General features: G+C 42.2%; 1 protein-coding gene across 2 annotated transcripts in view; it reads left to right on the top strand.

Annotated features, from left to right (window-relative positions):
- The window catches only part of EIF3H (eukaryotic translation initiation factor 3 subunit H), a 121,096-nt gene that overhangs the window by 5,239 nt on the left and 93,999 nt on the right, over positions 1–21,858 (top strand). Inside the window, exon 1 of one of the 2 annotated variants that reach the window (XM_051843998.2) lies at positions 19,320–19,508. The exons of the other annotated variant lie outside the window; for it this stretch is intronic. Within the exon in view, the coding sequence (XP_051699958.1) occupies positions 19,335–19,508 (174 nt within the window). The 5' untranslated portion in view covers positions 19,320–19,334. Of the gene's footprint in view, positions 1–19,319; positions 19,509–21,858 lie in introns of those variants that run through there. 2 annotated transcript variants of the gene reach the window in all.

The following is a 21,858-nucleotide window of genomic DNA, read 5'->3' as shown; positions in this document are numbered from 1 at the left end:
TTATTTGAGAGGCAGAGTTAGAGAGAGAGAAGGGATCCGCTGTTTCACTCCCCAAATTCCTGCAGTGGCCAGGGCTTGGCTGATCTGAAGCCAGGAGCCAGGCGCCTCTGATGGATCTCCTATGTGGGTATAGCGACCCAAGCATTTGGGCCATGTTCCACTGCTTTCCCAGACCATTAGAAGGGAGCTGGATCTGAAGTGGAGCAGCCAAGACTTGAACCAGCATCCATATAAAATGTCTGCGCCACAGGTGGAGGCTTAAGCTACTACACCAAGCACCAGCACTGAAGTATTGTTTACAACTATATTCCAAGTGATATGGCAGCTATATGATTTTTATGCTCTGTGTATTAACGTCTGCAAATAACAGATACTTGTCTTTCTGTGTCTGGTTTATTTCACTTATAATGATTTCAATTTCTGTCCATTTTACTGCAAATGTCAAGAGTTCTTTTTTATATTTACTTATTTTATTTATTTATTTTAAAGATTTTTTTATTTATTTGAAAGTCAGAGTTTCGAAGGAGAGTCAGAGAGAGAGAGAGAGGGAGGGAGGGAGGTGGAGGTCTTCCATCTGCTGGTTCACTCCCCAGATGACCACAATGGTTGGAGCTGCACCGAACAGAAGCCAGGAGCTTCCTCCAGGTTTTCCCACCCAGGTGCAGGGGCCCAAGCACTTGGGCCATCCATCTTCCACTGCTTTCCCAGGCCATAGCAGAGAGCTGGATTGGCAGTGGAGCAGCCAGGACTTGAACCAGTGCCCATATGGGGTGGTGGCACTGCAGGCGGCAGCTTTACCTGCCACATCACAGTACTGACCCCTATTTATTTTATTTGAAAGGCAGAGTTAGAGTTAGGAAGGAGGTCTTCTATCCACTGGTTCACTCCCCAAATGGCCACAGTGGCCATGGGTAAGCCAGGCCAAAGTCAGGAATGTGAACTCCATCTGGGTCTCCCGTGAGGGTGGTAGGGGCCCAGCGACTTGGGTGGCCTTTCACTGTTTTCCCAGGTACATTAGTAGGGAGCTGGATCAGAAGTGGAGCAGCCAGGACTTGAACTGGTGCCCTACAGGATGCAAGCGTTGCAGGCGGTTACATTAACCTGCTGTGTCATAGTGCTGGCCCCCTTCATTCTTTTTATGGTTGAGTGATATTCCTTTGTGTATATATACTACATTTTCTTTATGTAGTCACCAATTGGAATCTAGATTTTTTTTTTTTGGACAGGTAGTTAGAGAGACAGACAGAAAGGTCTTCCTTCCGTTGGTTCACCCCACAAATGGCTGCTATGGCTGGAGCTATGCCGATCCGAAGGCAGGAGCCAGGTATTTCCTCCTAGTCTCCCATGTGGGTGCAGGGCCCAAGCACTTGGGCCATCCTCCACTGCCTTCCCGGGCCACAGCAGAGAGCTGGAATGGAAGAGGAGCAACCAGGACTAGAACCCTGGGTGCCGGCGCCGCAGGCGGAGGATTAGCCTAGTGAGCCGCGGCGGCGCCAGCTGGACATCTAGATTAATACCATATTTTTGCTGTGTGAGCCTCAGGCAGAGGCTTAGCCCACTATACCACAGCGCTGGCTTTGTGTGTTATTCTTTAACATTTTGTTAATGAACATCTTGTTAACTTACTATTAGCGACCTCATTTTTTTGAGTTTTCTAACTAAGGAAAAGTATGTTATTGATATATGGAAAAATCTGAGTTACAGGTACATTTTTGTCTTTTAGATGTCAGCTCAGTCAGCTCAGGTCCTTTGGACCATTGTTAACTGTCTCAGACACTGTGAATGAATGAATGTACTCCAGTTGTGGAAATTTGGGTTAGTAAATGCATTGTAGATACTAATAGGCGTTGGTGAGAAAAGGGCACACCATGAGGATAAGAAACTGGTTATTTATAAGTTTGTTCATATTTCATCTTTTTACTAGTCAGTTTCTTATCGGTAAGAAAAATCACTAACGTTAATTGAACAGTTGGTATTTATGAGATGCTGTACACAAACAATGGTTTAGAGCTTATGGCTCAGTTTTCTCTGATCCTTACAAAAACTTTGGAGGTAAATGTTACCTCTGCCTTACCTGATGGCTATTCAGATCTGATGTGAAAATGTTGGTAGAAGTACTTTGTTGACTGAGAAGAATAATTCAGATTTGTAAAGAACTTAGGCTGTGCTATCCCCTGATCCCTGTAAACTTTGTGGCACTGCGTGGAGTTACAGAGTAGATATGAGTCGTTAAATTCCCTGAAATGGAAGCTTTTGTTTGAAATCCTTGCCTCAAGTAGAGTGTAGTTTGGCCTGTAATTTATTTTAATGTTTTGGCAACAGAAATTTATATGGCTCTTGGCTCCTTCTCTCAGTTTTCTAACTTGGAGAATAAATAAGTTGTTTCACATGAATGAATTTTCCAGTCAGATAATTTGAAGCCCTCTCAGTCACCAGAAATTTTACCTTTTAGCCATTTTAATTATGTATTTCTGAAGTGTATTACATCATTTTCTGCCTCTGTAGTCAGAAAATGTTGAACAGTTTAACTGTGTCTTGATGACTTAGTATTATTAAGAATGTAAGTTGTTGGCCCATGCTGGACAGTGGTTCTTAAGAATCTCTTGGAGTATTTAGTCTGTTTTGTTCTGTGATAAATGTACACTGTCATTTGAACTTTAGGTGCCTTGAGTCATCTTTTTAGTTCATTGCTTTTCTTGTTGTTAAATTTATATATTACCTCCATCATTTCCAGCTTTTTATTTACTGTGGATGAAAGACCAGTTAAGCAGTCTGGCTAGGATTATTTCTAACCTGAGAGTTAAGCACACTCTTGAATGAGGATTAAATTAAGTATGCAGTATGACACTTTGCCTAGTTATAATTTTTGCTTAGGCAAGTACATGTTATTCATTCTAAATAACTTAAAAAATTATTTGACAGGCCGAGAAAGAGATCCCATCCCATCATTCCCAAAATGGCTACAACAGCTGGCACTGGGCTAGACTGGGCTGAAGTCAGGAACTGGGAAGTCAGTCCGGGTCTTCTACATGAGTGGCAGGAACCCAATCACTTGAGCCATCATTGCTGCTTCCCAGGGTCTGTATTAACAAGAAAAGGAGTCAGGAGCCGGAGCTTGGTATTGAATCCAGGTACTATGGTATGAGATGCAGGCATCTTAACTGCTAGGCCAAATGCCTACACCTAATAATTTTTATAGAAAAGCGCATTGATACGTGTTACATTTTAGTAGCTCCAGGAGTTGGTAATACCAGTATTATTTACATATGATTCATCCACTTTTTTTTTTTTAAGATTTATGTATTTAATTGAAAGAGATCAATCTTCGATCTGCTAGTTCACTCCCCAAATGGCTGCTGCTGCTGGAGCTGGGCCAATCTGAAGCTAGGAGCCAGGAGCTTCTTCCAGGTCTCCCATGTGGGTTCAGGGGACCAAGGACTAGGGCCATAAGGGAGCAGGATTGGAAGTGGAGCAGCAAGGGCTTGACCCAGCACCCATATGGGATGCTAATACTACAGATGGAGGCTTAACCTTCTATGCCATAGCACTGGCCCCATTCACTCACTTCTCAAAGAAAAAAAGCCAACATGTCCTAGAACTTGAATACAAATCATGTCTTGCCATTGTTGATTTATTTCTGTCTTCCGTTGCTACAGCTCTTTCATACATTTTAAGGATTTATAGGTGTCAGTGTTTATGTGCCAGGTACTTTATTTATACTTCAGCGTGGAAACTATACAGTTCCTTTAATACAGCAATCATTATTGTCCTTATTTTACAAATGAAGAAACTCAGGTACAAATGGATTATGGAATTTGATTAATTTCAAGATGGGGAAATAGAAATTAAGATGTACACAGTATAGTGAATTCAGTGTTCCTTTTTGAACATTAGGAAATGTATTTCCAAATTTTTAGGTCTCTTACAGGTTTATAACTTTAAAATGTATGAGCTAGTAAGTAAGAATCTTCACACTTAATAATCTGTCATTCTTTTTTTTTTTTTAAAGATTTATTTTATTTATTTGAAAAAGGTACAGAGAGGTAGAGACAGAGAGAGAGGTCTTCGATCTTCTGGTTCATTCCCCAGATGGCCGCAACGGCCGGAGCTATGCTGATCTGAATCCAGGGGCCTGGAACTTCTGGGTCTCCCACATGGGTGTAGAGCCCCAAGGACTTGGGCCATCTTCCACTGCTTTCCCAGGCCCTAGTAGAGAGCTGGATCAGAAGAGGAGCAGCCGGGACTAGAACCGACGCCCATATGGGATGCCGGTGCTTCAGACCAGGGCTTTAACCCACTGTGCCACACCGCCGGCCCCAATAATCTGTCATTCTTAGAGAAGCTTTGTAGCTATAAGAAACCCAATTTGGTAAATAGTCTTGAGTGTGGAAAAATGCACTCCTTAGCTGTATGACCATCGAATAAGATACAGTCGGGTTAATATTAATGAAAATAGGAAGCCTATTAAGGAGAGTTCGAAGGAGTCCTGGTAGGTATTCTAAGAATGATGGCTTACCTACATTAGGTAGGCAAGTATAAGTGCATCTGACTTTCTCTTTCTACAGTGCTTTCAAGATCTAGATAAGCTCACACACATCCTGGGCTGTGTTCCTTTCTCTCAGAGTCAGAGCATTATTGAAATTCATTGACATCCTTTTTTTTTTTTTAAGCTTTCTGACAGTGCTTACTGTGTTTGCAGCATATTCACTAGTGATGACAAGCTGTGTCCGTGTGGTTTCTTGTTGCTGTCTTCTTATATACTTTAAAGAGCCCAGCATACTCAATATTTCTCATAAAAGAGATGATTTAATAAACAGCATCTCTGGGCCTTAGTTTAATATGAGGGTAACTTGTGGCTTTCCTACTGTAATAAATAGAAGCTTAATGCAAAATTTCTTAATTGATGGCTAATTATTGTAACCAGTTTTTGTAGTAAATATTGATTTCAGAACAGGTTGAGCATCCCTAATGTAAAATTCTGAAATCCAGGCCAGGGCTGTGGCTCAATAGGCTAATCCTCCGCCTGTGGTGCCGGAACCCAGGGTTCTAGTCCCTGTTGGAGTGCTGGATTCTGTCCTGGTTGCTCCTCTTCCATTCCAGCTCTCTGCTGTGGCCCGGGAAGGCAGTGGAGGATGGCCCAAGTGACTGGGCCCTGCACCTGCAAGGGAGACCAGGAGAAACTCCTGGCTCCTGGCTATGGATGATCAGCGTGGTGCGCTGCAGCGTGCCGGCCGTAGCGGCCATTGGGGGGTAAACCAACGGAAAAAGGAAGACCTTTCTCTCTGTCTCTCTCACTGTCCACTCTGCCTGTCAAAAAAAATTCTGAAATCCAAAAGTTTCATATTCTGGAGTTTTGGATTAGGGCTAGTGAGCAGGTAAAATCTATGCAAATACTCTGAGATAGGCATTTGGCCTAGTGGTTAAGATTCCACTGGGATTTCTGCATCTTAAATTGGAGTGTCTGGTTTGGTTCCTAGGTTTGCTTCTGATTCTAGCTTCCTACTAATTCAGGCCCTGGGAGGTAGTAGGTACTTAGGTCTGTGCTACCCATGTGGAGACCTAGATTGAGTTTCTGGTTCCTGGCATTGGTGTGGCCCAGCCCTGGCTGTCGTGGGCATTTGGAAAATGAACAGCACATGGGAAGTCTTTCTTTCTCTGTCTCTACCTGTCCAGTAAATTAAAAGTGTTATTTGGGCAAATATTAAAAAATCCTAAAAGCAGAAACACATCTAGTCCCAATCATTTTGAGTAAAGAATACTTAATTTGGGGTCTGCGCTGTGGCGCAGCAGGCTAACACCCTGGTCTAAAGCGCCGGCATCCCATATGTGCTGGTATCCCATATGTGCCGGTGTGAGACCCAGCTGTTCCACTTCTGATCCAGCTCTTTGCTAGGGCCTGGGAAAGCAGTAGAGGATGGCCCAGGTCCTTGGGCCCCTGCACCCGCGTGGGAGACTCCTGGCTTCAGATAGGTGCAGCTGTGGTTGTTGTGGCTGATTGGGGAGTGCACCATCGGATGGAAGACCTCTCTCTCTGCCTCTCTCTCTCTGCCTCTCCTCTCTCTGTGTAACTCTGACTTTAAAATAAATAAATCTTTTAAAAAAAAAGAGAACACTTAACTTGTAGTTGATATTAGTTACAGTTAGATTCCAAACTGGATGCTTTACCAAGTAAATGGAATACAATTAAAACATTTTCTTTTTTAAAGATTTACTTATTTATTTGAGAGAGTTATACAGAGTGAGGAAAGGCAGAGAAAGATCTTTCATCCGATGGTTCACTCCCCAATTGACCACAGTGGCTGGAGCTGCGCCAATCCAAAGCCAGGAGCCAGGAGCTTCCTCCGGGTCTCCCACGCAGGTGCAGGGGCCCAAGGACTTGGACCATCTTCTGCTTTCCCAGGCCGTAGCAGAGAGCTAGATCGTAAGTGGAGCAGCCACTGGCGCCCATATGGGATGCCGGCACATCAGGCCAGGGTGTTAACCCACTAGTGCCACATTGCCAGCCCACAATTAAAATTTTTTAAGATGTTTTTATTTATTAGAGTGAGAGGGATAGATACTAGACAGGAAAAACTCATCAGCTGGTTCTCTTCCCAAATACCTACAATGGCTTGGGCTAGGCTGAGGCCAAAGATAGGAACTAGGCTTGTAATTCCTGTGAGTGGCAGAAATCCAGTTACCTCCTGGTGTCTATGTTTGCAGGAGGCAGAAGTCAGGAGCTGTAGCTGGAAGTTGAACCCAGACACTCTGACATGGGATGTAGGCACCTTAACTGCTGTGCTAAATGTTCCCTGTCATAAGATTTGAACTTTAGTTATAGGAGATCTGACATGGAATAAATGATGTACCTGGACTACTCCTCAAATGCCCGTTTTGACATTAGAAGGTATATATATCAGACTTTGTTTTGTACCCTTTGCTTTCTTGTCACCTTTGACTTCAGCTAGCTCCTGTGTAATTATAAATTCTGAACTTTTGCTTAATATCCAAGATTTCATAAGTTTGGCTGGGCCATCTCCAGATATTTTAAGTCTTAGTGGCATTGTTCTGTATTTTTTGCTCAGTTCTAGCCCAGACATGGCGGGGGGGGGGGGGGGAGAAAAGCCTCTACAGAGCTTTGAAAACAATCTTTTTTTTTTTTTTTTTTAAGATTTATTTATTTATTTGAAAAGGAGAGTTACAGAGAGGCAGAGGCAGTGAGCCATCCACTGGTTTATTCGCCAAATGGCTGCAGCGATTGGAGCTGGGCCAGTCTGAAGTCAGGAGCCAGGAGCTTCTTCTAGGTCTCCCTTGTGGGTACAGGGGCCCAAAGAGTTGGGCCATCTTCTGCTGCTTTCTCAGGCTATTGTAGAGAGCTGATCGGTAGTGGAGCAGCCGGGACTCACACAGGCATCCCATATGGGATGCCAGCACTGCAGGCTGTGGCTTTACCTGCTGTACTGCAGTGCTGGCTCTTTTAAATAATCTTTGTCTGGGCTGGTGTGGTGGTAATCCTCCGCCTGCCATGCCAGCATCCCAGATGGGTGCCGGTTCTAATCCTGGCTGCTCCTCTTCCAATCCAGCTCTCTGCTATAGCCTGCGGAAGCAGTAGAATATGATCCAAGTCCTTGGGCCCCTGCACCTGCATGGGAGACCGGGAAGAAGCTCCTGGCTCCTAGCTCCTGGCTTTGGATCGACGCAGCTGCAGCCGTTGCAGCCATCTGGGGAGTGAACCAGCAGACAGAAGACCTTTCTGTCTGTCCCTCTCTGTCTGTAACTCTGCCTCTCAGATAAATAAATAAAATCTTAAAAATAAAAAAGGAAGCCGGCGCCGTGGCTCACTAGGCTAATCCTCCGCCTAGCGGCGCCGGCACACCGGGTTCTAGTCCCGGTTGGGGCGCCGGATTCTGTCCCGGTTGCCCCTCTTCCAGGCCAGCTCTCTGCTGTGGCCAGGGAGTGCAGTGGAGGATGGCCCAGGTGCTTGGGCCCTGCACCCCATGGGAGACCAGGAAAAGCACCTGGCTCCTGGCTCCTGCCATCGGATCAGCGCGGTGCGCCGGCCGCAGCGCGCCGGCCGTGGCGGCCATTGGAGGGTGAACCAACGGCAAAGGAAGACCTTTCTCTCTGTCTCTGTCTCTCACTGTCCACTCTGCCTGTCAAAAAAAAAAAAAAAAAAAAAAAGGAAAATAATCTTTGTCAGTTCTTATTTTTTTTAATATTTATTTATTTATTTGGAAGTCAGAGTCACTGAGAGGGAGAGACAGATTTTCCATTAGCTGTTTCTCTCCCCAAATGGCTGCAACAGCCAGCGCTGTGCCAGACTGGAGCCACAAGCCAGGAGCAGGGGCCTAAAGAGTTGGACCATCTTCTGCTGCTTTCCTGGGTACATTAGCAGGGAGCTGGATTGAAAGTGGAAAAGCTGAGACATGAACTGACATGCATGTGGCATGCTGGCCTTGCAGGCAATGGCTTTACCTGCAATGCCACAGTGCTGGCCCCTCAGCTCTTATTATGTGGCCAGATTTTCTCACTTTTACTTTGTCAGGTCAACCTTAGATAGTTCTTTAAATGAAAGCTTCTGATGTAGTACTTATGTGAAAACTTGGTTACATTTGCATTTTCTTCAAAATTAGCTTATAATTTTGTTTTTGTAACATTTAGTATATGATAATTTTCTATTATTTCATCTGGGAAGACATTAGATAATGACTTAAAAGGTAGGGTTTTTTTTTTGACAGTTATAGACAGAGAGAGAGAGAGAAAGGTCTTCCTTTGGTTGGTTCACTCCCCAAATGGGGAGTAGCACCGCTACGGCCGGTGCTGTGCAGATCCAAAGCCAGGAGCCAGGTGTCTCTTCCTGGTCTCCCACACGGGTGCAGGGGCCCAAGCACTTGGACCATCCTCCACTGCCCTCCTGGGCCACAGCAGAGAGCTGGACTGGAAGAGGAGCAACCAGGACAGAACCCGGCGCCCATATGGGATGCTGGCGCTGCAGGTGGAGGCCGGCCCCAAGTTTTTTTTTTTTTTTTTTTTTTTCTGAAAGTGATACTTGTAGAAGATCATTCAGTAAAATGATATAAAGATTAGATTTAATAGCAATACTGTACTGTAATTTACATATCCAGTGCATGATGATGGACTGCACTGGTTTCTTTAAAACTGCAAAGCTGAAAATGGATCCTTATATATGCAAGAGTAGTTTTGTTAATATTGAGCCTAACCATATTTGTAAGAAAAATTGGATTCAGAAAAACAGCAGTGATTCAGTATTAACTTAGTCATAAAAATTTTTTCTTACCTGTTGAGTCTAAATATCAGTTGTCTTTTGGCATAAAATTTTAAGACTTTTTTTCCTCTATAATGATATCTGCATTCTTTGTTATGTGGCACAGAATATGGTAATACTTACTATGAGATTTTGTTCCTTGCTGTCTTTTATACCTTCTCCTGTCCCCATCCCTAACCAGTTTCATTTGATGTAAGTGATAAATGCTAAAATGTGAGATTTTAAAAAATAGAAATAATATACATTCATAAGACAACTGGAGGAATTACAAAGAAAAAAAAAGGAAAACTAGTTTTTTTTTTTTTTTTTAACAGGCAGAGTGGACAGTGAGAGAGAGAGAGAAAGGTCTTCCTTTGCCGTTGGTTCACCCTCCAATGGCCGCCACGGCCGGCGCGCTGCAGCCAGCGCCCGGCGCTGATCCGATGGCAGGAGCCAGGTACTTCTCCTGGTCTCCCATGGGGTGCAGGGCCCAAGCACTTGGGCCATCCTCCACTGCACTCCCTGGCCACATCAGAGAGCTGGCCTGGAAGAGGGGCAACCGGGACAGAATGGCCTAAGTTGTGCCGATCTGAAGCCAGGAGCCAGGAGCTTCTTCCAGGTCTCCCACGTGGGTGCAGGGGCGCAAGGATTTGGGCCATCTTCCACTGCTTTTCCAGGCCCAAGCAGAGAGCTGGATCGAATGAGGAGCAGCCGGGACTAGAACTGGCGCCCATATGGGATCCCAGTGCTTCGGACCAGGGCTTTAACCTGCTGTGCCTCAGCGCTGGCCCTAGCTCAGGCTTTTTAATCACCCATTTTGCTTTAGAAAAATTACCTTCCAGCCACACATGGGAAAGTTTATGGGTTGGTTGTATATATTTAATTGGTAAGATAGAAATTTATAAGCATTCTTATCAGTTAACATTAAATTATAATTGTATTTCTATATTTGATTTCATCATTGTTCTTTTTCATGTCTAATTTGTGTGATGAGAATAGTGGCATTCCTTAAATTTGAGGCTACATTGCCCTTCACCCCTTATCCCAAAAATTATTAGTTGATTTAACTTTACAAATGTGAGTGAGTGTTAAATCCAAGAGAATAATAATGAAATGGAGCTTTTCAAACTGAAATGTTATAGAAATAATATTGATAGGTGTATTGGAGCATGATAACTAATCCCATGTGTCAGGAGCAAAATAATTTTTTTCTCCATTGAAGTTACTTAAATTTCTTTCACATCAAAACTTAACAGCAATGATTTAAATCCCATTTATTATTTGACTCAGCCAGTTATGAAATAGAACCCCTATCCCACTTGAGCCATAAAATGTGTTAAATTTAAGACTAATACAACTTTCTGCTTTTTGAATTTACATTTTGGCAATAACTACCTTCTTTGTTCAATGTTAGAAAAAATGACCTAGGCGTAACCAAATAAGAAAACTGCCAAGTTCACAGATCAGTCAGTGAAAGAAGCCAGAATTAAATGAAAGCCTAGATATTGACTTTACAGAATATGCTAAGGGGAGATTTGGTGGCATTACAGTTTCTTTGAGAATAAAATTCTTTTATAGTAATAACTGTTATTTGACGATGATTGATGTGAGAAATTCAGGCTGTGGGCCTTACCTCCCACAAGCTACAAAATCTGGAGGAAAGCCAGCCAGGAATTGTGCATCCTACCTGGACTCTTTTTTTCAACTGCCTGGCACATGGTACAGTTTGAACTTTGCCTTTATACTTTAGAATTTTTAAGAGACTCTTAGAATGGACCTTGTCTTTATTTTTAGTTAGGATGATGTTTTAAAGGAAAATCACACACTCATACAGAAAACTTTGAGTAAATCAATTTAATTACACTCTCAACTTTAATGCAGATTTGAAGTCCTGAAACTGATAGCACTAGGTCCAGATGATTGATTACTCTTAACAAAGGTGGAAACGTGATGTCAGATAGGTGATTAAAACATTTTTAAAAAAATTATTTTGTGAGACAAAGAGAGAAAATGCTCCCCGTTTGCTGATTCACTTCCCAAATAACTGACAGCTGGGGCTGTGCCAGGCAGAAGCCTGGAGCCTGGAACTCAATCCAGTTTTCCCAGGTAGTTACCAGTTACTTGAGCCATCCCAGTGTTCCCCAGGCTCTGTATTATTAGGAAACTGGAGTCTGTAGCCTGAGCTGTGTATTAAATCTAGGTACTTCTATAATTGGCCTCTTAACCTTTAGCATAGATGCCTGTCTCTGGTGATTTTTAATAAGTCATAATACATCTTATTAGGCTGAAAACAGTTCTGAGGATTGTACTGTAAACATTCTGATGTGGTAAGTGTCCGTGCCGTGAGGGTGCTTGGTAAATTTTAATCACACATCGTGTACTATTGCATAGACACAGAAATGGGTACATGAGAATAGGTAAAGAATATTTTTAAATGTATATTTATTTTCATCTACTTGAAAGGCAGAGTGACAGAAAGGGAAGCTCTTCTATCTTCTGGTTCACTCCAAAATGCCTGCAACAGTTGGGGCCTGGCCAACCTGAAGCCAGGAACCTGTAATGCTATCTGGACTTCCATGAGATGGCAGGAGCCCAGGTACTTGAGCCATCATGCATTAGCAGGAAGCTGGCTCTCCCATATGGGATGTGGGTGTCCCACAGGGTGGCTTAATCTGTTGAACCACAGCACCCTGAAAAGTGTTTGCTGTAATAACAGTAGGTGACATTTCATGAGGATTTGCTAGGCACTGTATTCTAGGTAGATCAAGTGAGTTATGTTTTTAATCACTGCAACAGTGCTCTGAGAGTAGGTCCTGTCTGACTTCACCTCTGTAGGAGGAAGGAAGGCAAACTTAGCTAAGGCAGCTTGGCAAAGGCTGCAAAGTTAGGCCTCACACTTTATTTTGGATTCTGATGCTTGTTTCTTAACAACTCTGCTAACTGAATTTTCTTTTGGACATACTGGGGGTCACATTTGTGTATATACTCAAAAGAATTCATTTTTTAAGCTTTTATGTTTTTTTCTCTTACTTGAACATTATATTTTCACAAAGAAATATTTTTAGGTATAGCTGTTTGGCAAGTGCTGCTTGGGATACCTGCCTCCCATATCAGAGCGCTTGGCATAAAGCTGTACTCCTGAATCCAACTTCCAGCTAATACGTGTAATGGAGGCAGTAGGTGGTGGTGCCTCAAATGCTTGGGTTGCTGCCATGCAAGTGGGAGACCTGGATGGAGCTCCAGGCTCCTGGTTTTGGCCTGGCACAGCCTTGGCTATTTTTTGGGTGGGGGAGCATTTAGGGTGTGAACTAGTGGATAGAAAAAGTCTTTCTCCCTCTGCATTTCAAATAAATACAAATGTAAAAGAAAATTTTTAGAATTATTGTGTACTAGCCAACAAATAGATGATGGCAATAAAGGTTTGATCCGAAGCCAGGAGCGAGGAGCTTCTTCCGGGTCTCCCACATGGGTGCAGGGGCTCAAGGACTTGGGCCACCTCTACTGCTTTCCCAGGCCATAGCAGAGAGCTGGATTGGAAGTGGAGCAGTCGAGTCTCGAACTGGTGCCCATATGGGATGCTGGTGCTTCAGGCCAGGGCGTTAACCTGCTGCCCCACAGCGCCAACCCCTATGTTCTGTTTCTTAAAACATTCAGTTTTCTAGCAAGTATTTTTTGTTCTGTTTTACTGAAGTATTGGTCTGTGATGGGCTGGGGAAAAATGAGTTCTTTACAACTGATGGCTTGAAAGCACTGGTAAATACTTTTTTTTTAAGGGAAAAGGTTTATTGGAGGAAACCCTACAGACTGGAGGAAAGGGGTGAAGAAGGAAAAGAGGGAGAGGGGGAGCATGAGAGAGAGAGAGATGGAGATCGAGATCAAGAGAGCCCGTGTTCAGGAACAGGTCCTGTTAAGCCTTTGCAGGGGTCCAGGGCATGCAGGGAAATAGAAGCAGCGGATCCCATCATGGTGGGGTGGAGCTTAACACCAGTGGTTGGGCCATGGGTCACCTAGCTTCCAGCTATGGCAGCAGGGGCTGGAGCCTAGGATGGCATCTGGGGTGTAGATCCCGCCACAAATAAGACTTTGCCATTTTATTAACATTCCCCCCTTTTGGTAAACACTATTTTTATACTTACTTTAGCTAATAGCATCTTCCTGTAACCAGTATAATAATGTTTACTAGAACCATATCTAAAATAGTTTGTGATCATTGAAATCCACTAGATGTACTTTTTTTTTTTTTTTTTTTAAGATTTATTTTATTTATTTGAAAGAGTTACAGGGAGAGGTAGAGCCAGAGAGAGAGATCAATTGATCGGTCTTCCATCCAATGGTTCCCTCCCCAAGTGGCCATGACAGCTGGAGCTGAGCCAATCTGAAGCTGAGCTTCCTCTGGGTCTCCCATGTGGGTGCAGGGGCCCTAGGCCTTGGACCATATTCTACTGCTTTCCCAGGCCTTAGTAGAGAGCTGGATTGGAAGTGGAGCAGTGAGGATGTGAACTGGCGCCCATATGGGATACTGGTGCTGCAAGCCAGGGCTTTAGCTTGCTGTGCCACAGCACTGGCCCCTAGGTGTACTTCTTTTTAAATTAGTGTTAATGTGGAAGTGTTTTAATAATTTTTGCATTTTGTAATCTGTGAGCTCTTTATAGAGATGAAGAAGTATTCAGTGTTTGCTTACTGTAGTTGCATAGTGTAGGTTGCAGCCTCAGCATTCCTTATGAGCTCAGTTGTATAAAAGAAGGTTAAAAATGATAGGTGGTAGGCCGGTGCCGTGGCTTACTTGGCTAATCCTCTGCTTGCGGTGCAGGCACCCCGGGTACTAGTCCCGGTTGCTCCTCTTCCAGTCCAGCTCTCTGCTGTGGCCTGGGAGGGCAGCGGAGGATGGCCCAAGTGCTTGGGTCCCTGCACCCGACCAGGAGGAAGTACCCGGCTCCTGGCTTTGGATTGGCGCAGCGCCGGCTGTAGCGGCCATTAGTGGAGTGAACCAACGGAAGGAAGACCTTTCTTTCTGTCTGTCTCTCACTGTCTATATAACTCTGCCTGTCAAAATAAAAAAAAAATGATAGGTGGTATAGTTCTAACAATTCAAAATTCTTCATGTCTTCAGTTGTTTAACAAGGCTTTTCAACAGGTCCTTTATATGTCTATTACAAGGACTGTAGAAATCTTGCTGCTTTTACTGGTGAAGGCTTGTTATAATAAGCTTACAAATTTGAATTCATATTTTGTTGATTTATAATCGGTGTGGATTGGGGTGGTTTCAGTAGATTTCACTTGAAAGATTGTTGAAAGCCAGTGTCTACATCCAGAGGTTACCTTTTTCACATGTTGATGATATGTCCATGTGCACATTTTCTGGTAATTTGTGAATGTGGGTACAGCAATGTCTGAATAGAGTTGAAGAATAGCCATATCAGCAAGAGGTTAGAATTTAGTCAGCAGGTTTTGTGACTTACAGTGTATGGGTGTTTTTTCTTTGGTCTTATTCCTTCAAGCTTATTCAGCTCTTATTCAGCCCATGTTTTACTACATATTCAAAAGAACGTGCTAAAATCAAGATGCATTGTTTACCTCATTCTGTCAACTCAGTAGCACTGTCAAGAAAGGAAATTAAATTTGTTCTATTTAGTGAAACTCCATGCAGTGAATCATAGTGAATGTTATGTTTTAAAAATCTTTTTCTTTAGTTTTTTCATTATTTGAGGTTTTTTGAATTATAATTAAATGAATAGTCTGTAAATAATACAGATTTAAAAAGGAAAAGATGTCCTTTTATGCCATTCTTATTCTTAGAAATATGTTCCTGCACATATGTAATAGGTTTTTATTTTTAAATTTTTTTTCATTTACTTTTAAAAATTTATTGAGAGGCAGAGTTATAGAGAGAGAGAGAGGTCTTCCATCCACTAGTTTGCTCCCCAAATGGCTGCAGTGTCCAGAGGTGGGCTGATCTGAAACCAGGAGCCAGGAGCTTCTTCTGGATCTCCCATATCAGTGCAGGGGCCCAATCACTTGGGCCAGCTTCTACTGCTTTTCCAGGTCATAACAGAGAACTGGATCAGAAGTAGAGCAGCCAGGGCACAGCTGGTGCCCGTATTTGATGCTGGCGCCCAGGCAGAGGCTTAGGCCACTATGCCACAGCAGCGGCCCCTCCATCACACTGTTAAAGTATATTATTTTCTTAAAGTATTGTTTGTACACAATAAAGTCCGTTTTTAAATTATTTTTTTAAAAGATTGTATTTATTTGAGAGGTAGAGTTACTACAGTAAGAGGAAGAGACAGAGAGAAAGGTCTTCCTTCTGTTGGTTCACTCCCCAAATGGCTACAACGGCCAGAGCTGCACCGGTCAGGAGCCAGGAGCCCCTTGCAGGTCTCCATGCAGGTAGAGGCCCAAGCACTTGGGCCATCCTCCACTGCTTTCCCAGGCCACAGCAGAGAGCTGGATTGGAAGAGGAGCAGCCGGGACTAGAAACCGGCGGCCATATGGGATGCCAGTGCCCCAGGTGGAGGATTAACCTGCGCCACGGCGCTGACCCCACAATCAAGTCTAAACAGTTATATAAATAAATAAAGACTAAACAGTTATATAACTGATATCACAATCCAGATATATGGAATAGTTTCTTCATCCTGGTATTTCCAGTTTCCCTCTGTAGTCAATATCCTTTCCTCCATCTTAGCTTGAGGTACTCACTTATCTTTTTGTCACTGTTGCTTTGTTTTTTCTAGAATTTCATATAATTGAAATCACTGAGTATATGGCATTTTGTTTGACTTATATGCCTGGATTTCAGGATTGGCATCTGAAGGGGAGTGGTGGGGGGTGGGAAGATTTATGGGATCAAGGCCTTACGTTCTGGGATCTGACACTAACTTCAGGGAGATATTTTCAGAATTGTATTAAATTCTAAGAAACCTCACCTACCTAGGAGCCCTGGGTGGAGCTCCTGGCTCCTGACTTCTGATTGGACCTGCCCCAGCCTTTGTGATTACCAACAGATCAGTGTGATCTCTCCCACTCCACCCCCCACTTATTCCTCTAGTATTATGTGCCCCCTTCCAATAAATAAATCTTTAAAAGAAATGAAGAAAGAAACCCACCTGGTGCTAGGAGAGTTGAAGAATTGCTTGATATGGAAGAAACCCACGCACCTGATGTCATAAGTGTAGTGTATAGTATGAAACTTGTTCTAGAAATATGAATCCCTTGAAATAAATGTGTTTGATTTAGTTTTGTATTTCCAGGGCCATGACAGGGGACTGACCTGGAGAAGTTAGTCAATCAGTATTTAGTTGACTGAGTTAATGAGTGAATGAAAGAAATTGAAGATAACATAAGCTTGATGGTTCTGTGCAGAAAATTCCAAAGTTTACCATAATTATTGGTGAGAGACATATTGGGTAAAGAATTCTAACTCATCAAGAAGCGTAATCTTTATATTTTGATGAGATTTAAAACATTCTCTGGTATTGTTAGTGAATCAGGCAGGTTTGTTGCCTGATGAACCCAAAACTTGATCTTTTTTAAGAAAAGAAAGGTTTTATAATTGAATGGCCAGCAAGCAATGGAAATAGGGATGAAAAACAGCTCTGTCTCCCTGACCAGGGGTCTGAAGAAAGTTTTAATGGAGTTGGGAAAGAGAAGTCTGGATTCAGATCGCCAGGGAAATTTCCGATTGTTGGAGCTCACAAAAGGACCATGTATAGATCATTAGGAGCAGTAGAGTCAGCAGCTGTTGTGGTCTTCAGACTCCTTACTACCCAAAGTTGTCCGACTGTTCTATTTCTGTTTCTGTTTTGAAACTGATGTAGGCCAGCTTGGTGGTAAAGTCTGTATAAAACAGCTTTTAAGAAATAGTGAATTAATAATCTGACTTTTATAACTGGCACCTGTTGTTAAAGAATAGAGCAGAGATTTTCAGGAAGCAAAGAGGAAACAGCAAGCAAGGACTTTTTGAGTTTTGAGGGTGTCAGGAGACTCCACTAAGGGGTCAACAACCTACTTTCAGTATGGAACTGAAAGTTTTTGTTGTGATTTTTTTACTGAGAATTCTTAGAGATTCTGCTTAATCTTCCATTTTAAGAAGAATGGAGGATTTTATCGACTTCCGGTATAAAAAATTTATTGGATAATTTACATTGATATTTATGTTTTACCCTGTAATAGTGAGAATGCTTCTGTCTTAGAAATTAAATCCTTTGTTGCTTTTAGACTTTTGGGTGAAGTTCTTTCTAAGGCCAGACACTTTAACAAATAGCATTGTTCTTATTAGAGATTATATAATAGAATACTTTTTTTAAAAGAGTGTATATTGAATAGTAAACAATGGAAAAATATTCTCTGGGTAATTTTGGCAAACAGAACATCTATTTACTATCTGGTAAAATTGGGATTCAGATGGTACAATCCTCGGAAATCTGGATGAATGACCTGATGGGGAGAATAGTCTTTACTGTGGAGAGCAAATCATGTAGGGTAAACATTGTGACACACAATCTGGCAAAGTTTCACAAAGTGTAGAAGAGTTGAGTAATTTAGGTTTCTACTGACCCATTTGCTTCCGTCTCTTGAGGCATAATCTGTAGTGGAATCCTCATTTCCCCACTCATTTGTAGGATTAAGAAACATAGTCAGTACTAGTTCTTAAGTCTTATATGTGGAATAAAGCCATAAAGTATGTCTTGCTGTACTGTAGAAAACTTGAATATTTCTAAGATTTCTAATATTTGTAAGTTACCTTTCTCTTTTCTCTACAATAAAGATTCTTCCAAGGAGGGCTTGAGTTCCTCTTATTGGGGGCGCTATTTATGCTTTTAGAAGTAAAATGTTCACTTTTGGGTCTATATTTTTTAGGGTCCTCACTTTTCAGCAACACTAGGAGTCATAAAACTGGAAGGAAAATTTGTGGTTTAATCACAGTGTACATAAAATTTCCTGAGGACATAACAACAAAACGAACAAAAACAAAGGAAGACTGGACCATGCTACTTTATTAAACATTGGAATCAGCAGGATCTTAGGATCACTGGAGAACTTAGAAGCAAAACAGAAAGAAACAAAAACTCCTAAACACAGTTTGGGAACCCAGCCCAGATCATTTAACTGAATTTCAGGAAGTTGGTTCAGATATTGGCCTAGGAGGGCACCTTAAAAAGTTCACAGAAAAATAGAAAGAACTGAAAGATCGTCTATGGTGGTATAAAAAATTTTTTAGTCTATGCATAGTTTTTTTCATAATATGCATTTTTGATGAACTATTTGAAGACCTTCTTCATGTTGTATAGCTCCCAAAATAGCTCTAATATGTATCCAGGATCAGGACTATTCTTCATGTATCTGAAAAGCTCAGGTCATTTTATTAAGCTGAGAAGTAGTGATTTAATGTTCCTGAGTGTGGGGTCATTTGTAACACAAATTAAAAATGTTAAAAAAAAATAAGGGAATGTTTTGTTTTGGAGAACTATTGAGCTTCCCATGTATCTGCTTTTAAAAGAAAGAACATGGAGCATGACATTAATAAACAGGATAATTAAAAAATATATCAGCACTGTTTTGTGGACAGAGGCATACAGTTTGTTAGAAAGAGAGCAAATGAAATGAGCAAGCAGTACTTTGTGGGGGAATGTACCCGTCTTGTGGCTTGTGAGAATAGTGTTTTTAGAGATTAAAAACCCTTCACATTCTTGCAGCTATTGGAAGTTTCCTGTGTGTGCTGCTTGAATTTCAGTGACCAGGGCACAGTGATTTGACAACCAGTACCATTAATTCTCTACCTTTTGCTGCCTGACCCTGAGCCCTACACTGTGGTGGAATGAGAAGGCCATGCCAAGATGGCTGCTGGCAAGTGAGGGTCAGTTACTTAGGAATAGCTTTGAAACCCACCTGGCAACAGAACCTGCCTGGCAACAGGCTGTGATTGGATGGCCTTGGAAATCACATGGCAACGGAGCCTGCCTGGCAACAGGCTGTGATTGGATGGCTTCGGATACTGCCTGGCAACACGCTGTGATTGGTTAGGGCATAAACCGCCCCTTGACCGAATTGGCTGCTTTGGCTATTTAAGCTGCTGTACCAACTGTAATAAATGAGTCTGTGGGCTGCTGGCCTCTGGCCTGCTTTCATCCAACTCCTGGGGTATGTGTGGGTGACTCCACACCTCTTGGCCCTACCACACTCCTCCTCTCAGAACAAATCAACCTCGACACTATACAAACCGTTTCTTGTTGCGTATGTGAAGCCCTGCTTCTCCAGAACTAGAGTTAGTAGAGCTGTTGCTAGTTTATTGTATCTGTTGCAGACTTGTGCTTATAAACATTTGTGGGTTACCTAAAGTTATTCAGTTATCGTGAAGTAATTAAAAACGCTTTGGGCACAGAAGTCAAATCTTGCCTGCTGGTTTTAATAATTCCTTAACAGGAGATATCAGTTTTATTATGTAAAAAAATAATAATATAACTGATTTCATAGGCTGGTTGTGAGGATTAAATGAGTCATTGCATGTAAGGCACTTTGTGGAGTACTTGAGATTCATACAAAAGTGATTGATGAATGTTTGCCATTCTATCCTTAGCAGATATCTTTTCAGATCTAGCCAGTGCTTGAGTTGGGAGGAGATGTGGTAAGTGAAACAATCTTTTTTGTGAGAACATTTAAGAAGGATGACACCAAACGGAACCTGGATTGTTTCAAAGACACTGCTATTCTATAAAACACATATATTTTATACACACATGTACACATGGCCAATTAGTGGTTATCTACATAGAATCCGAAAGTATGTATATTAATTATTTCTTTAAAATTGGAACAAATTTTATTCACACTTGAAAGGCATAGAGACCAGAGAGACAGGGACAGGCTAAGAAAGATTTTCTGTTTTCTGTTTCACTCCCTAAATGCCTACAGCAGCCAGGGCTAGGCTGGCAGTTAAGAACCCTGGACTCAGTCTGGACCTCCAACATGGATGGCAGGGACCCATCTTCTTGAACCATCACCTGCTGCCTCCCAGAGTATGAATTTTTTTTTCTTTAAGATTTATTTTATTTATTTGAAAGAGTTACAGAGAGAGGTAGAGACAGAGAGGTCTTCTATCTGCTGGTTCACTCCCCAGATGGCTGCAATGGCCAGAGCTGTGCCGATCTGAAGCCAGGAGCTTCCTCTGAGCCTCCCACGTGGGTGCGGGGGCCCAAGGACTTGGGCCATCTTCTACTGCTTTTCCAGGCCCTAGCAAAGAGCTGGATTGGAAGAGGAACAGTTGGGACTCGAACTGGCGCCCATATGGGATGCTGGCACTTCAGGCCTGGGCTTTAACCCGCTGCGTCACAGTGCCGGCCCCCAGAGTATGAATTAACAGGAAGCTGGAATGGAGACTAAAGTCAGGATTAGGACCCAGGCCATTGGATACATGATGTGGCTTCCCAAGTGGCAGCCTAGCTTCTCTATCAGACATCTTCCCCAAGTACCTTATATATTAGACTAAAGAATCGTGATTTTAGTGTGTCTGCAGGAAGTAGGAAGACCATAAAATGCAAGATGAAGTCAGCTTACTTTTAGTATTTTTTTCTGACTGCTTTATTTCATCAGCTATAAAATGAGTAGATCATAAATTCTAGAGTTTGACATTATTTTAGTGACTTAAGTCTTTTCTGAAGACTTTCTATTTTGAACAGCCTTGAATGCCATAGAGAGTTTATGTTTAAAGTTGACATATTTCCTGAAACTCACACGTGGTCCTCAAAGTTTGCCTTTCAAAGTTGGGCTAATTCTCCAGTACCTGATGCATCTTTGCTAGTGCAAAGATATGCTTTTTGAGTGTCCCTTGCCTGGAGAGAGGTTTGAATTTGTAAGTAGTCCTGTTGTGGGTTTTAAGCCTTCTTTCTTAGATTACCCTTTCTGTGTATTCATTTTCAATGTTGATTGTCTTTAGCAGGTAATAACCATTGTCCTTTTCCCACCTCTGGTTGAGTATTTTTACTGGTAAATTTGTCCTCTGGTCATTCATTGTTAAGAACTGCATATAATAGTTCAGTGATGCTGCAAAGAGTGAGATGATCACCTCTGTTTTGGATGGTGATAACTTGTTTTGAAATAATATTTTCATTTCTGTTTTCTTCATAAAAGGAAATAGGTTATTTTGATCTCGCTTTCTTTCTGAAACAATGCCAGGATCCTAGTCATCAGTACAAGTAGGAACTAGCTGATAGGAATCAGTTCTAGAATTTGTCCATTAAGTCTATATATCTTCTGACATTTCTACTTTGATTTCAACAATGGCTTAGTGATCCCATTATAAGGTAAACTTCCCAAGAACATATATATGTAAGTTTGGTAGGTGTTTTTGTAATAACTCCTCATCGGTTTGGTTTATCCTTTCTTATGCTTGCTTTTTTTTTTTTTTTAATGTAATTGTTTTTGGTAGAGAGAGATGTTGAGTAGGAGTTATTTATTTTTGTTGGTAATAATAATATTGATAATTTATTGAGGGTGCCTGTGCTGTAGTGCAGCAGGTTAAAGCCCTAGCCTGCAGTGCAGGCATCCCAGATGGGCACTGTTTCATGTCCTGGCTGCTCCTCTTCCAATCCAGCTCTCTGCTATGGTGTGAGAAAGCA

Source organism: Oryctolagus cuniculus, chromosome 6 (genome assembly GCF_964237555.1).
Source record: "Oryctolagus cuniculus chromosome 6, mOryCun1.1, whole genome shotgun sequence".
NCBI classification, from domain to species: Eukaryota; Metazoa; Chordata; class Mammalia; order Lagomorpha; family Leporidae; genus Oryctolagus; species Oryctolagus cuniculus.
The sequence above is the reverse complement of the archived record's forward strand: the minus strand, read 5'-3'. Positions and strand labels throughout refer to the sequence as shown.